The sequence below is a fragment of the Nannobrachium achirus genome, assembly GCF_963921795.1.
Source record: "Nannobrachium achirus genome assembly, chromosome: 9".
NCBI classification, from domain to species: domain Eukaryota; kingdom Metazoa; phylum Chordata; class Actinopteri; order Myctophiformes; family Myctophidae; genus Nannobrachium; species Nannobrachium achirus.
In genome coordinates, this window is record NC_137818.1 from 39,213,324 (window position 1) to 39,230,868 (window position 17,545).

Here is a 17,545-nt window from a genome sequence, read left to right on the forward strand (position 1 = left end):
GTCAGCCTGTCTACACACCATCCCCACTCATTATCCTTTAAACTGAACTTTTCATTTCATTTGAATCCTGTTATTCAACCGTGAGGAGGAAATGCGAGAGTCTGACGATCAATACAGTTCCCAGTGTGCTCTGAGTGTTGAGATGCTTGCGTTGGAAAATCATCACCAGCCTATGTAAAATGGGGTGCTTTGACATCGTTATTGATTGGGTCCCAAAGAACGCATTGGTAAGAGTTATGTCAGATTATCACTTGTCCCCTAAAAATTCTATTTAGTTAAATAAATTCAAGAAAATGGGCAATTATAAATCAGTAAAACAATCTAGCATCTGTCAGGAGGAAGGAATGAAGGGTAGTAAGAAGTCCAGTGATGTCTTGCTTGATATTGGTGAGGGATTAAAGCTACACCGTGTAAGGTGTTTTACTAAACAAATGATATTTTGACCAATCTGTATGGTAGAGTATGAAAATACAATATAACTATCACAACTGCAGCGGTTGTATTTGGTCTCCCTTTTATTCTATTGAGAAATGTAGATCCTGTGGTCTGGTATGACCTTTAGTGGTTGACAAGTGGTACTGCCTGAAGGTCAAAATAAAATTTCTTCCCCTTAGCAAGCACGCAGGCTATTAACGCAGTGATAAAAACGGCTTCACTTGCACAGGGGACCCGGTTTCGAATCCCAGATGGGACATGAAATTGCAGCTTTAATTAAGTCCAATTTATATTTACAATAATAATAGTAATACATATAATTATTAGTATTAGTATTATTATACTGTAATTATTATTTATCACATTTTAAAACGTGACATGATGCGTCACATTCAGTTGAAAATCAGTTACACTCAGAAGCAATGCCAGGTATAAATTAGGCATTACACTACCCCAGACAATTTACAAAACACAATTAAGTGCTTCAGAGGGGCTGCTTATAAACTTGCGTTGTGTCATTAAACATTTATTCAAGAAGAACCCTTGACATGAAATGTATCAGGTTATACAGAGACCTCCAACAGCACTGCTGTGTCCATCAATGCAGAAGTTGGAATATTACCACCACAAGATGTCACTCAAAACAGCAACACCCAAACTCCTGGTTACCCAGACTTTGAGAACCACTGGTCTATGCAAATGCACAATAGGGCAATGTTTGCCTCCATCATTCATCTCATCAGGCAGTTTCTGGTAGCACAGCAATTATCATAAATGATTTGTCATTTTGATCTCCTGAAGTTTCACAGAGAAAACCCCAGGCCAATAAAGGAGTGAAGAGCAGTTAGGTGAACGCCAATACTTTGAATTATAAATTCAGCGGTTGAGTGACATGCTGTGGTCTGGTAACCCCTGGAGATGACGCATCAACCTCATTCCATTATGCATATTTCTCCTGTTTTACTTGTAAAGACCATTTGTTTGAAATTGTCATTATGGCTTGACCGTGCCTCCAACAAAATAAAAATGAGTGCGCAGGGCTGAAGCCGTGAGACCTGAACGTTACCACAAATTAAAACTACTGTAGATGAAGGCCAGAAAAATGTGCTGTCAAGAATTCCTTGTTATGGAATGTTCTTAATATTCTTTGTTCACCCAGGATACAGTAAGTAATAGTGTTCTCTATATAGATTCATTATGTTTCCTGCAGTCATAAAACATTACAGAAAAGTTGAAACATCACACATATACACAGACATTAAACACGACAAGGGGCATTCACTACATATATTTCTTTTTTAAAAACCAATAGGCAAAGTAACCCATTCCTCCGAGGGAGCCCATGAGAAAAGAGGCCCCAAAGAACGATGGCGGCTTCTTTTTTACCATCCGAAATGCGTTGGGTAGAACTGCTGACAGGAGGGTAGTGTGGATGTCGCCCAAGACTTTTCGGAAGGCGTAGCGTTTTTGCACACGCACAAAAAAGGACTGGATGTTGGGTCGGCTGCCGTCCTCCCAATATTTCTTGGAAAGTCCCAAGAACTTAAGCCTGTGCAACAAGGCTCCCAGGCAGACATCAGCTAGTGTAAATTCAGGTCCACATAGCCACAACTCACATTTTTGACCTGGCAAGGGCAAAAGAAAAGATCTTACTGTAAATAGTCAAAGGCATGAAATGATTTGAAAATTAGTCTTGCAGCAGTCAATCAAGCTGATAGATTTAATTGTTTATAAGAAATAATATTTAATAATTGATTAATTATATTCAACCAATAATTTGGGAAAGTCAAAATGCGACAATTTCTTTTAAGTAAAAATATGTCAAATATTGTGAAAATAGCCGATGCAAGCTCACAATGTGTCGCACCCCAAAGTATTGTGAGTTGTATATCAGTTATTTGCAGTTATTCAGTTATTCAATTAATCAAAAAAGTAATCATTAGAATAATTGCTAATAAAATCATCAAAACTTGCAGCCCTAATGAAAATGCATTCTTAGTGTCTTAATAAATGGGAGTAATATTATACCTTGATACTCAAGTTTCCTCTTTTCTAGTTCGGCTTCCACCTGATCTAGAACCATGGCTAGCTCTTCCAGAATCTTCTTCAGATAGTTGACATTGTCATGGTCTAAGATTTTTGCCTGTTAACACAATAGAACATGTGCATCTCAAGTCCAAATGTAACATTCTGTACAATTGTTGATCTCTGTCAGGCAGAAACCTGTATGTCCAAAACCATTACTTTTCAGGAAATGGAGAAAAAAAAAACTGTGTCCAATGTAGTTATTACTTAGTCACAAGCTCTTGTTAATACTTTTTATTGGTTAAATATATTTCAACCTTCCATCACTATTTTTGGCATGTCAAAGGTGAAAATTATTGAAAATCTTCAAAAGGTGAAAATCTTCATAAATACCTATAGTCAGGGGATATCTTCAGAAAAAAGGTCCAAACCTTGAATACATTCCTTACCAAGAAATGTCCCTAGGAGAATCCTTACAGCTTCTGAAAGTTGGGGTCCCATTAACTTAAAGCTATACTGTGTAAGATGCTCAACTAGTGGTCATTAGCCCTATAGCAAACCGCGGTCGCGTCCGCCTCTTTCGTCCGTTTTTCGTACCTTCACACCCCCGCGTCTGCCTCCACCTCGCCGAGAGCTATCTTTAGAGGGGTCCCTGGTTCCTGTGCGTTCAGGCATTCCGGAGAAACGGACTCCTTCACCCTGCCTGGTAGGCGAGATTACCTTTTGAGTATAGAGACACACGGGCGACTACAAATATGGCCGCCATAGCGACCCCACTTCAAGATGCGCTGTGATTGGCCGGCAGTGTATAACCCTCGCTGTGATTGGCCGGTAGTGTGATGACGTAATTTTGCCGGGAAATCCCGCCCCTGTCACGGCTAAGTAGAAAACATATAAAGAGTGGGGGTTCTAAAACTTTAGCGATTTAACAGTTAGGACAATTTTAAGATTTGTTTTATAAAAAAAGTTACATGGTATAACTTTAACTATACAGGAAAAAACACACCAAAATAAATATGCTTTATGTAGCATGGGAGGGGTCAAACTAGGGGTTTTGCATGATTCTGAATCCATTGCAAGCATTTGTTTTGCACGAAAAACATTCCTTGGGCTAAAAACTGCTCCCACAAAACTGTGAAGAGTGATGACTCATCACTATACCATACTTTTGTGGGGCCGTTTTTAGCCCAAGGATTTTTTTTGTGCAAAACAAATTCTTGCAATGGATTCAGAATCATGAATGATACTTAAAGCAAATGTATTTTTGTGTGTGTTTTTCATGTATAGTAGTTAATGGGACCCCAACTTTCAGCAGCTGTCACGCATTCTCCTAGGGAAACTGAATTTCAGTCTTTGTGAGATGTGTTTCTAGACACCTTTATAAACACATTGGTGAAGAAATCTTTTGGTAAGGAATTTATTCAAGGACTTTTTAAGATATCCCCTGACTACTAAAGTAGTAGATCTACAAGCTCACTTTTGGATATTTGCGTGATACTGTCATCCCAAAAAGTATGAAATCGGGCATATGAAAAAATAACAACAACATAGATAAATATAATAAGTATTAAATAAAATACTTTGGTAGACTTTCAATCCAGTGCAGTTAAATATCTTGCCCAAGGGTGAAGGGCAGCTGCACACACTGCTGACACAAGAACAATGCGGCAAGTTTACATAGTCCATCAAATATTGGAATAAAAAATCAATATCATGGAAGAACAAGCTGCAGTGTTTTATTGCCATAGTAAGGTGGGGCAAAAGAGAGGATGGAACTGACAAACTTGAATCCTGTCCAAGCTGCATTTTCTAGAAAACTGGTGAACCAATCATTAGGATTTATGTCAGCCTGTGGTGACTTTCACATATCTGTGTACCACTGCTATCGATAAACTGAATAACTTGATAAGCCAAACAGGTAACATAGCTAGGCTGTTAACAGTACTGCCTGCATTATATCCTGATGGCATCTGTGCACCTGCAGTCATAGCCATGCACATAAACTGTATGTACTCTGAATTTTAGGCCAGAAACTCAGAACAAACCCAAAAGGAAAAAAAAAGGGAAAAGAAATGTCAACTTCACCATTCAGTGGTGTGTTCAGTTGTGCATAGATTTGTTTGTTTTATCTTTTATTATTTTTTCATGGAGCCCGAGGCTCAAGCCAGCCCAACTAATTAGCCATAAGACGTTCGGGTTGGGTAGTATCGGGTTCGGGGCGGGAAGAATTTGAGTTTTTTCATGGAGCCCGAGGCTCAAGCCAGCCCAACTAATTAGCCATAAGACGTTCGGGTTGGCTAGTATCGGGTTCGGGGCGGGAAGAATTTGAGAACTAGTACATACTGCAACAATGTGCTGCAATGAAACCCTTATCCATGCAGCACTATCTGATCCTTGTCTTATTGAATGTCAACATCTCCTACTTCTTACCAAAAGCTAATTTAATGGATTACCATCATGCATCAGTGCACATGGATCTCTTCAGTCTAATGAATAGAGGCTGCATTCAGGGCAGAGCGATACAGTCATATACGCAAAACATATATGTTCATATACAGTATTTTCAGCGCATGGCGATAACTATATTACTGCAGTGCAACACTTAAGGCATAAACAGGACTGACTCATTTGCATCATTAAACAAATAATGACAGCGTGCCATGGTGCACCCGATTAACTACTATAACAATATAATAAGTGTTTTGTCTCTTTTGTTTCAATGAAAGATTCAAACATCTGTCCAGACGCAATAATAACATCTACAAGCTGGACGCTACCACAATGGTCTGGTCTTTAATTAACCAGAGGCATTCCTGCACCTGTTTAATGTGGCACTCTGCCACCATCATCGGGACAAAGCTGTTTGTATTTGGGGGCCAAGAGCATCAGGGGGTCTACTAGAACATGTCAATGTGTGTGACCAGAGACCAACTGCTGGCTGAGCATACCTTCTGCACAGCTTCTTCCAGAAGGGCGCCGGTGTCATTCAACTACTGTATGCCTAAAAATGGAGAGCTATACAGTACACACTTCTTGGGGACAACTTCAACCGGCGGCTCAATAATCTGTTGAAATATAATCTAGAGACATTCTTCTGATCATATTATCCTCTGGAATAGTGTTTCACAACAGGGCCTTTACAGCCCCTTTGGGGGGCACTGGAAGCAATACTTTTTAAAGGGGGGCACTGAGGACGTGTGTGTGTGTGTGTGTGTGTGTGTGTGTGTGTGTGTGTGTGCGTGTGCGCGCGTGCGCGCGAGTGTGTGTGTGTGTGTGTGTGTGTGTGTGTGTGTGTGTGTGTGTGTGCGTGCGTCACTCACAGAGTCATTAACTCTGCAGTCAAATGGGGTCTGGTTTCTGAATTAATAATGGATAATGAGGGAAGATTGACTATACTAAAGCCAAAATTAAACTCTGTTGAACGATGATGTTGCTTGACACATCTACAAGCCAACAACATGGGTCAGTATCATAGTGACATGATACTGACCATGATACTGACATGACACTGACCAGTGACCATGTTACTGACATGATGTCCTTTGGCGTGGGGGAGGGGGGGGGGGGGGGGGGGGTATATGGGGGCTTTTAAGCCGTGACATAATTTTGTAGTCAGCTCCAAACAGATTTATTGTCAATATCTGTCCCTCACTATTTCAACAGATCCGAGACAAAAATAACGACTAAAGTATAATTCTACCACTTTCCTTTCAACAACAAAGAGAAGAAAAATTAGTAAATAGTAAAAAGATTCACGGGCGCTGGGGCCTTTTGGCCCCAAAAGTTCTCCTATGCCTACAAAATGATGTCAGACTTAACAGCCCCTGGTAGACGGTAAGGACTACAGTAGGCAAGCCATGTCGTGTATATAACATACCGGTATAAAGCATATTATCTCTCTCTCTGTCTCTATGTCTCTCTCCCTCTAGACGCGTCCTACTATCTGTCCTACAGCATCAGCAGTGTCATATTTATACAGTAACACACTGGAGTCTGTTGTGTGAACCCACCATGAGTTTCTTCTGCTTGGAGAGGTATGGTTCTGTCAGCTGGGGCTCCTCATGGTCCAGCTTCATCAGCTCTGATGCAGCATTAGTCAGGTGTCCTGAGTTTACACGCACGCACGCACACACACACACACACACACACACACACACACACACACACACACACACACACACACACACACACACACACACACACACACACACACACACACCATATACTGTATTATCATTGCCTTATGAACTGTTCATTGGAGAAAGATACACAGAAAAATCCAAAGAGTTGATTTAACTCTGAGTTGATTTAAATCAACACCAGATTTGACAGAATTAAGTTTAGATTTTTTGTGCATTCACCAGTAATGGGCTGTTGAGTCTGTAGAGTGTTATGATGTATGATTTTGCCATTGTTTATGTTCTTAGTAGTCCAGATCGAGTGGTTAGAGAAATTACACATGCCTTTGCACACTTTATTTACACACTATGTACGAACAGCTTAGTGAATGATGCCCACTGATTTTCATTATAAAATTTAAATATTTCAAAAAATGAGAACATACAGTTTGTGAAAGAAAATGCAGGGAGGTATTTAGTTTGCCAACTGGCAGTGTGCACACACAGACATGACCTCTTTAGACAGCTAGACTCCTACAGACCCATGCCATACCATTGTCTCTAATTATGCATAAACATCACCGCTCCACCACTTCTATTAAATAAGCCATCAGGTTGATTTAAAGGTTATCACACATACAGACCAGCTGGCTTGCCTGGATAATCAATTAATTGAAGAATGTTGTCTAATCCTTTCCCTTTGCCTTGATTTATTGAAGGAATGCAGTTCGGTCTTCAAGATTTACACAGAATTGATTCGACAGTATAACTAATTGCTGTTTTGGTTAGTTCATTCATCATCAGCGGACTTTAAACCGATGATGATGATGATGATGATGATGAACTAACCAAAACAGCAATGTGGTGTGTTTAGGGATTCTTATATTGCAGTGTCAAACTGCACTCCACTTTAACCCTGATGAAAATTAAAAAAAGAAAAATCTAAACAGTTTGGGATTTTTGTTTATGCATGCTTTGGAGAGTACTTTCAAAGGTATAACTGTGTCCACACTCCACAACCTTTTGGGAGAACAATACTATATCTTGCTTAGGAGAATGAAATGTTTTTATTTTACCCAGCAAATAGAACAGTACTGCAACAAAATTTCAAGCCTCATGTTAGCAATGACATGCTGTTTCTGTTATCTTGTCAAATGTCTGTTATCATACAATACAATTATGAGAATGAACAACTTTGGAACAGTTACTACTAAATGTTTTGCTAATTGTATCCAGCAGACCAGAATGTTTGGACAACTTTAGTTTTTGTACACACACAGCGTTATGCCTTGGCACAAGTATGCACTATCCGTTAATTCCGCACAAGGCAGCTGCCGCTGTCCCTGGCCTAGACGGTAGTGTATGGCGATGTTACCCTCTAGAGTCTAGACATTATGCAGACTCCCGTATTTGGGCCTGGAGGTGTGGCTGATGGGTGTGTTGTTGCCCCTGTTGTCCCCCAAATTCCCATACACGTGTCGTGTGCACACGATACGTGTATGGGAATTTGGGAAAGCAAATTGCGGGTCCTCAGACCACCCGCTATGCTTTATTATCCATTTGGTTGTTTACAAGTGCGTGCCTGGAATGGAAATGACGGGCATATATTGGGCATGCTCCCAGAGCCGATTCATATTTCACTCACAATTTAGGTGGCATTTCAAATACTTATTCCTTCATTAATCCAATGAAATAAAATGCAATTTTACCACAGTGTCTTCTTGCCTAGAAGTGTGGTCATGGAGTGTTCTTTACTCCCTCTCTCTATCAGTCTATACGAAAGAGTCACACAACATTCAGAGGTCTTACTCACTCCTAATTCTCAACAAACTCTGTGATTAAAGATGTCCTATAATAAGCAGAAGTGCTCTATATGCAATCCATGTGTATGTTTCTGATACAAGCAGCCAAATCTTTTTTGGTTCTAAACAAGTTGGCTGGCATGTCCCTTAGGCATAACAGCAGATATGTCCAGCTTGGAGGAGGCCATGGGGCAGACGGAGGACCAGGTGGAGGAATTCCAGTGAGAAAGGTCTAGGATTTCCACACTGGCCTAGGAACACCTCAGGATGGATGGATGGATGGAAGGAAGGAAGGATTGGCTTCACTTACTACGTATTTCTGCAGTGGCGTACATTGGGATCATGGAATCAGTGGTGAGTTCTGGATGTAGGATACAGCCGTGCGTGTAAGCGTCCATGGGCAGGCCATCTAGAAGCTGACGGTACTGCTGCACACGCTCATGGAGGACTGAGCCTTCATCAGGAATCAGCTGAGCCACTGTTTCTAAAGGCAAGACATCCATGTACATCATATATACTGTAGCACAATCAATAGATCACTTTTTATGCATTTCACAATCCATTAGATAATGACATACAACACGCTCAACTCAACTTGAAAACTGGGTGCTGGATCCATGAAGTAGTTAATAATGATAAAGAAGGAAAGAACAGCACTCCAGATTTACTATTTATTGACACATGGACATTTCAGCACATGCACTGCCAATTTATCAACCACAATCTGTTAGATACAATTTTTACTCTGGAACAGATTTTAGAACACACAGCCCACACAACAAGATCTAATGGCATATTTGTGGCATATTATAAAAGTATAGACCATTATAGGCCTAGTTGTTAATGTACATACTCAAAGCCATTATAATCACTGTTGATTGACTGCACATAGCCTACTGCATTATGAATCAGATTCAATATTCAGTGTTGAAGTCATATAAAAAATCCATTCATAGTCCTTATATCTATCTAGTGTTAGACGTTCTATTTATTTTACCTTCTTATATCTCTAGTCTTGCCTGCACCTATCCTATGTTTCACTGCTTTGCTGCTTTGACACCTGGATTTCCCTATTATATTTTATTATCTTAATAATAAACTGAAGAGAAAATAAAATAAGCAACAGAATAAAACCATGAAGGGAATCAAGCAAGGAAATGTCTCTAATTATGGAAAGGCCTTTCGATATAATACTTTTTAAGAAGCAATTTAAAAGAAGATACATGGTTGTGATGTACCTGGGAAGCTAGACTAAAAATACTCATGTGCTCTACTTTTTTTTTAATGAATTTATCTTGTCAGTCTTTCCAATCCATTGTATCTGAATGGTTAGTAATGTTTAATAATAAACAACAGGAATTAGAGCACAGTTGTCCATGAGTATTTTTAGTCTAACTTCCCAGGAACATCACGTCGTAGACCACCTATGGTTCCAAAGCAACCCACGTTAACCTTTATGCCAAGCAAGCATAAGAAATAACATGATCAGGGTTCCCACGGTCATGAAATTCCTGGAAATATTTTTAAATTAGAAATGTATTTTTCCAGTACTGGGGTCCTGGAAGGTCCTGGAAAAAGATATCCATGCACTGTCTTTGGTTATTGATTTTGTTAATACCTCTAAAATGACAAATTAAACATTGGCCAAATGGTCAAATATTAGAGGCAGAAATTGTGAAAATAGACGATCTACATGCTCACAACGCCTCGCAACGCCAGGCGTTGTGAGCATGTAGATCTGCTATTTTCACAATAAAAACGTGTTATACAAATATTCTGGAAAGGTTTTGGAAAAGTTTTGGAAATTAATTGGTACAAATGTGTGGGAACCCTGCATGATGATCAGCCATTAGATAGGCAAACAGCATGGTAACTACAGTAAGTAACAGAGCCCTCCTCTCCCGCCACCATTGTGGTGGTCGCATTTCACAATAAGGATGACATCTCCACAAGGCAATGAGAATACTTGAATGTCCGTGGCCAATTACACTCGACACTAAGCATTTGCATCAACTATTAAAATAGTGTGGTATACAAAACCAAATGAGTTGAGTATACCGGTATTAGTATTTAACAAATGAAAAGCATGACACTTCACTTGTAAGACACGCTGTAATGAAAGGACTGGCAACCTAACCTGCTGCTGAGAATCAGTAGCAGCGAACCAGGCCACAGCCAAAGACAGTGACAATTGGCGAAAGAGCAATATTCAGCTGTCTGCTGGGGTACTGGTAGTGTTGATATCGTCTACGAAAAATGTTCGATGACTACCTTTTTTTACTGAAGAAAACCAGTAGAACTAAAAGACAAGTCTTTTTATGTTTGGTTGTGCGCGAGTGTTAAGCTCTGAAAATAGCCGATCTAGCTCATAACGCGCCACGCTGAGACTCGTTGTGAGCTTGTAGATCGGCTATTTTGAGCAAGCAAGCAACCAAGTGTAAAATCACCATCAAAGCTCGCCAGAATACATTTTTGTTGACAAAATCAACTGTAGATTTAGTCAAATAAAATCTTCAGATATTTAGTTAACTGAAACTAGACTAAAACTAAAACATTTCTGAAGGCTAAAACTAAAATACGGTCAAATGCATTCAAAATACTATGACTAAAACAAAAATCTAAATTTGCTGTCAAATTCAACACTGGGTACTGGAGGTTCCCTCCCCAGGCTGCCATGTCCTGTACAGTACAGGTTTGCGGAGGGTGGAGCTGCATCTGGCAGAGCTCCAGGCTCTGAGGTAATCAATCCCAGGGCCAGCTAGACCGACCTGGGCATGGTGGGTGGTCTGCTGCAGCACAGGGGTGTGAATATTTGAGCATCTTAGGGACACACTACCAGGGGTGTCACAAGGGGGGGGAGGGGAGTGGGACTGAGTTACTAGGGCCCAAGGTGGAGGGGGCTTAATTATTTTTTATAATAGCACATGTACAAGCTCATCTTCAAGCTCGCAGCGCGGCACCAAGTGCTTGAAGATCTGCTATTTTTGAAAAGTCGTGAAAATGTGTGCAAATCTTTGAATATGTATTTTTAAGCGAACATTTGTAACTCAAATTTTGTTTCTGGGGGGTCCCTGGAACTAAATATTTTGAGATGGGAGTCCGTGGCCAAATACATATCATTTTGGGGGTCCTTCACATGAAAAGGTTTGAGCACCACTGACATAGAAACATAGGTTTTCAAAAGAACTTATTCAAAGATTTTCAATTTTTCAAAAATTGCAAATCTACAAGCGCTGCGAGCTTGTATATCTGCTATTTTTCAATAGTTAAAGCACAAAATAATGCGTAATAATGCGTTCCCAGTCTAAATGCGTTCCCTCCCCCTATGAAGAACATTCATGGGGGAGGCCCTTGTACCCAGGGCCCAGAATTTGGTGCGACACCCCTGCATACTACAGTATATGGACTGACTGTGGTGGAGGCATTAGCACTCCTTCAGCCTGAACATAATGAGAGCTGAGTCCAGGTGAGAATGCAATGCTTCCCGCAGCCTGAGTTTAAGTGCAGACAGAATAGTAAATAGATAAAACAAAGCCAAAGTTCAGTACATTTCAAATACCCATTACCATTGAGAGCTTTAATAGATCACCCTCACTACATCACAACTATAGTAGCTGACACTAGGCTCCTCTGCTTGGATATAAAAATCGTGTTGCAGTTGGCACTCTCAGAGCCAACTGCTGTCTACATTGCCAGGGGAGATTTGAACCCTGAGGAAATGCACATCAGCAGATCTCATTGTGCTGATTAGCAGTTTGAAATCGATTTAGTTTGAACTCTATCACGTAACATTTAACAGGGATAACTGCTACGTATGTGGCTAGTTTTGAATACAACTACGCCATGCATACCAATTTGTACAACCGCATCAAACAGTTAAATGGGTATGTTGGAATTCATGAACCATCATCAGCTGTTTTCCTTCTTAGGGTTGACTCATTATAACCGGGAAGCGTCCTAATACAGCCTAATACATTAATTTTGGGGGTTTTGAGCTCCTCGAAACATAGAATCAGCCTCAGATCTTAATAGTTACTGAACAGCGATCATACCGGTACATATCCTCTGCTACTGAAATCAGCGGTTAGCTGAAGCATCAAGCCTTCCTGCTGTGGACGAGTGAGCACAAAGGCTCTCTTGACTAAGACAAGGACATACTCAACATCCCTCAGGCCTTCCTTGGATTCATACTCCAAGGATATTGCATAACGGAATGCACACTGCCTCAGCAACAGTTGATGCAAGACAATATATTGAGTTCACAGAATCAGGATACAGTCAAATCTGGAGTGTTAATGATCTCTGATATCAGAGTTGAATTAGCACGATTTTGCTTTGTAATTGTCTTTATGTAATGTGTGCTTCCAAACTCTTGGCGAGCACATAGCAAAAATCTCTCCTTACCTTTCCTTTTTGCAAAACCAAAGCTTAACCTGCAGTGCTGCTACAAAAAACAACAAGATTTTTTTGTACCTCCAAGAAAGTTTGTCTCCAGGTATTCGATGATCTGGTTGTAGTCGCTGACAATGGTGTCTCCGTGGATGAAGACGGGCACCTCCTCCCCCAGGTTCAGCCTCATGAACCAAGGCTCTTTATGCTCCTGCAGAGGCAAGCTCACATCCCTCTCCTCGCAGATTAGACCTTTCTCATTAATAACTAGACGGACCTGGAAATGAAATAGTGAATGCATGTAGAATTAGCCGACTACACAAGTTACAGATTACCGCTAAGAAACATGATGACAACGGCAACCAAATACTCTCTAAGCTAAAGAATTTTACACTATCTCTGTAGACGTATTGCTGATGGGCAGGTAAGATGAGACAGTAAAAACAACTATATGAACTTTATGCCCACCCCACCCCCTGGGATTAGAATTCATTTAAACATCAGAACTTTAAGTGCAAATGATTAACTTCTCTTCATGGTCTAGCTCTGCTGGAGGCTATAGCTGCCTAAAGCAGGGTTGGTCTGTGGCGCTGGAACAACCAGTGCCAAAATGTTATATTGTTGTTAATATTTGGTGATATGTGATCAATAGTGCACAGAGCTGCAGGACCTTTCATCTAAGAGACAGAGCAGCAAAGTGTCTTATTCTCAATTTCTGAGTTATAGGGAGATTAGTCTTGCATAGCCAGACGATCAGCAATATCTGCCTAAGCATGTCTGGTAACATCTAAATTAAATGAATGGTCTAAATCTGAGTTGAAAGAATTCCAAAATGTTAAAATAACAGCATTGCCGAACCAAAGCAAAGACTTTAGGGTGGTCCTTCAAAGTGGGACGGTATCAGAATTGGTTTTCAAAGCAGTGGGCACAGATTTGTTCTCTGCTGTTGTACTACCTACATTGAATTTAGATGTTACTGGATATTATCAGTAGGCAAAGATCTCTAAACGAGACTACACAAGACTATGTGGAGATGGATGAAGCTGGATGGATGAATTATATCCACTACAATATCAACAAAGCAGAACAGAGTGGTTTACAAACTTGTGAGGAATGTTCATTTGAGTTGAAGTGGGGATGCGAGAGGATAAGAGCTCTTATTTTGTAAAGGACAAATTGTATCATATATGGCAGAATATACTAGCTCAACTACATTATTATTAAAATGACGTAAATATCATGTTTCACAGCCTACAGACCAAAACTGTTGGTGCAGTCAACATCCATTACTATCAGGACAAGCTGATGTCCATAGAGAGCCTATTCATGGAGCAAACATTAACCATTGTAATCCTGATATCACTATTTGTGGGCGGATTTTCGAAACAACACCAACAACATGGTCATTTCTTTTTTAAATAGCAAAAATAGACTATCTACAAGCTCACAATGCATCGCATCACGGTGCCCGGACGTAGCTATTTTTGCAATTTGTCAATTTGTCGTATGACGAATTTGACAAAGTATATACTGTAGGCGTGTAGGGTTTGAACGGAGACAACAAGTGTGGTATGCAAAATACTGTCGCTCGAAAATCAAAATAAATAAAACCCAAGTAAGAGGCAGCTGGTTTAACTGTACAATCACTACAGGCCTCTGGTTTGAACTGCTGGACAAGCTGTTGAAGTCTGCAGTAAGCCTACATATAGAAATTAATATACCCTGAAAATCACTTTAAAAATATTTTTTGGGGGCTTTTATGACTTTATTGATAGGACAGTAGACTGACAGGAAATGGGGAGAGAGATGGGGAGTGAAATGCAGCAAAGGTCAACGGGATCGGTCGAACCCAAAACACGCTGTCAGGAATCAGAGCCTATGTGGTATGCGCCTGGACCAGTACTGTTTCTTACATAATGAGTTAAGCCATTGCTTCGTAATAATGCCAAGCAGTTCAGCGGTTTAGACGTTTGCCCATAGGACTACACACTCCACTTTTTTCCACATCAGAATGCAACACAGTGATACTACCATACAGTATTTGACCATGTTCTGATCTTACTAGAACATTTTTTGAGTCCTATTAAATCTGACAGGTCTATCAAGAACAACAGCAACACTACTAGCATTACTGACTATAAACAGTATTGGGATACTGTTGAACAAACTGCTCTATATGCAGATATGAGACAGCACTGTGAAGGAGTGTTGAACATATAATTCTCTAATCTGCAGCCCTCAAGAATGCCAGTGCTGTATTGATTTGCCATGTGGCTTCCAAACACACCATAATTCTCAGGTATCAATTGCCATCTGTCTCTATCCATAACACCTCTGTTGTGCTCACTATACTTCATTCACATACGATCTGTCAGATGGATATGTGTAATGTGTTCCTCTCCAGACCACCACTTGCTGAATAACGCTTCTGTGAGAACTGATAACATATCTCTGATATCACTACGATCTGCTTTGCTAGCAGGATAAATGATACCTTCGCTTGTTGAATATCACTTACACCTATTTGTTTTGTATGTTTGCTTGTAGGTTGTTGTATTTCTGAAACATTTTTTGTAATACAAATATAATAATGCAGCATCTCTGAAGAAAGCCAATGCTCTGATAATTCATAGCATTTATGTTCAAAACGGCCTCAAGCAATAGTAAAATATAAATCAAACTACTTTAAATCCCGAACTGGAGCAAGAGTCATGAATGAGAACCCTTGTCTTCACTCCTTTGCTGAATGACAAGAACTCCAATCAGCCCCAGAGGCAACACCTAGCCTCATGTTTAACAGGATAAACCTTTAGCCCTGTGGACAGGGGTACCACATTATCACATACATATATTCCCTAAGATTTATGTATCTGCTTCACAGTGTAATACAGGGATGTGAAATAGTACAGTGTATTACAAGGATGTAAAATAGGTAATCATGAATGACATGTCCAAACGATCTTCACTGTTTGAAGCTCTGTTGATCCTGCCTGCACACATTTTGTTGAGGCTTCTTAGCTATGGGTAGCCTATCATTTTTATTCAGTTGCCTTTCTGAAGGTTACATTTTGTTGCATTTATGTGGAAAAATATATGTTTTGCGAAGGTAAAGAAATGTAAATTAGAAATTGTATGAAAATGACCAAATACTGGTTATATTATATTCACTTAAAGTAAGAATCAGCTCCCTTTGGTTTGTTTTGCGTGGAGATACTCAATTTTAATCAATTATTTAGACTGTCATGTGTCAGACCACATAAGGTGTACCATCATTCACATGCTATACAGACAGAAAATAGATCCTGCACGTCGATACAAGGTTACTGTTTATGAGATGAATGAATCTTCCATTCATACATGACTGAGTGACAATAAAATATTGATCATGAATTCAAGCTATAGCCTATTGAATTGTGCCCCAATCTGCAGAGGTTGTCTAAAAGGAAAGATCTGTCCAGCTATTATAGGCATATTCTATAACATTCACATGCCATAAACCTGGCATAATAACCATGCGCAAAAACATGCTTTGATCACAACGCACGCACGCACCCAGGCGCGCGCGCACACACACGCACGCACATACACTTCCATGCTATAGTAGCCTATGTCACGGAGGAGACTGGGGTACACCTCCATCTTCGTGCTGTAGCGTGCATTACCTTTTGGGAGGTGAAGGACTGCGTCCAGTGGTACAAAACGAGCCTGTCTTTTGAGAAGGGTAATTTGGGCTCTGCTGCCATAATCGGTTCCTCGCCTTCCTCCCCGTCTGTAATCTTGCCGTCTTCATCGAAGGCTGAGATAGGCCACCAGCTACAGTTGGTGGGGGTAACATTGTTGGAAGACGCCATGACAGAGCGTTTTGTGCGTGTGAGAGGATGGACCAGGGAGAGGGAGCGAGAGAGAGGGGGATGGAGAGAGGGAGGGACAGAGGGGGGAGGAAGAGAGAGAGACAGGGGGATGGCGAATGGGAGGGACAGAGGGGAGCGTTGGAGAGAGAGAGAGAGAGAGAGAGAGAGAGAGATAGAGAGCAAAGGATTTCAGCACCACGCACCGAGCATCATCGACTCAACGCAGCATCACCCGTTTGGGACAGCTCCAGTGCTGAAACGGCCGGGTTTTGCTATTTGCTTTAGCATTGAGGGAAAAAAGAAAGAAAGGATTGAAAATGAATAAATAAACAGCGTATCGATATGCAGTGTTGCATGCTGGTAGGACTATTAAATCAATGTGAACGTGAAACCTACTACTATACATCACATGATATGGGCGCAAACATGCGCCGTGGATGTCACTCAACTAGCCTATATGATAGGGAGGGACACGGGTGCCCTTTCTTCTCTAGGTCAACCTGCTCCTTAATGACAGACAGGCAGTGGTGGAAAAAGTACTCCCATCGCTTACGTAAAAGTATCAATACTGCAATGTATGTAGAAATACTCCATTACAAGTATAGGCTAATTAAAGGTCCCGAATACAAAATGTTAAAGTAGGCTACTAAAATATTGGCATTAAAGTACCAAAAGTAAAAGTAGGCCTACTCATTTATACATTTATATTTATAGACACTATATAAAATAAAATGTATAAAAAAATATTTTGAAAAAAGCTGATCTACAAGCTCACAATGCCTCGCAGCACGCCGCATTGTGAGCTTATAGATTGGCTATCGGCTAACTTAAGTACAGTAGGCCTACTTTGGTAAATAGGCTACTTTTGGACGATTATATTCCAAGGGTGTTGCAATGATTTAGATTTACCAGTAGAGGGTGCGAC

General features: G+C 40.4%; 1 protein-coding gene across 1 annotated transcript; it reads right to left on the bottom strand.

The window, feature by feature from the left end:
- Window positions 1–1,716: 1,716 nt before the first annotated feature.
- gdap1l1 (ganglioside induced differentiation associated protein 1-like 1) lies at window positions 1,717–16,620 on the bottom strand (the record flags this gene model as incomplete). The annotated part of the gene is made up of 6 exons (XM_080733580.1): window positions 1,717–2,060; window positions 2,464–2,578; window positions 6,471–6,565; window positions 8,691–8,864; window positions 12,854–13,046; window positions 16,432–16,620. 6 exons carry the CDS (start codon window positions 16,618–16,620, stop codon window positions 1,717–1,719), a joined length of 1,110 nt encoding a protein of 369 aa, XP_080589706.1.
- Window positions 16,621–17,545: the final 925 nt, after the last annotated feature.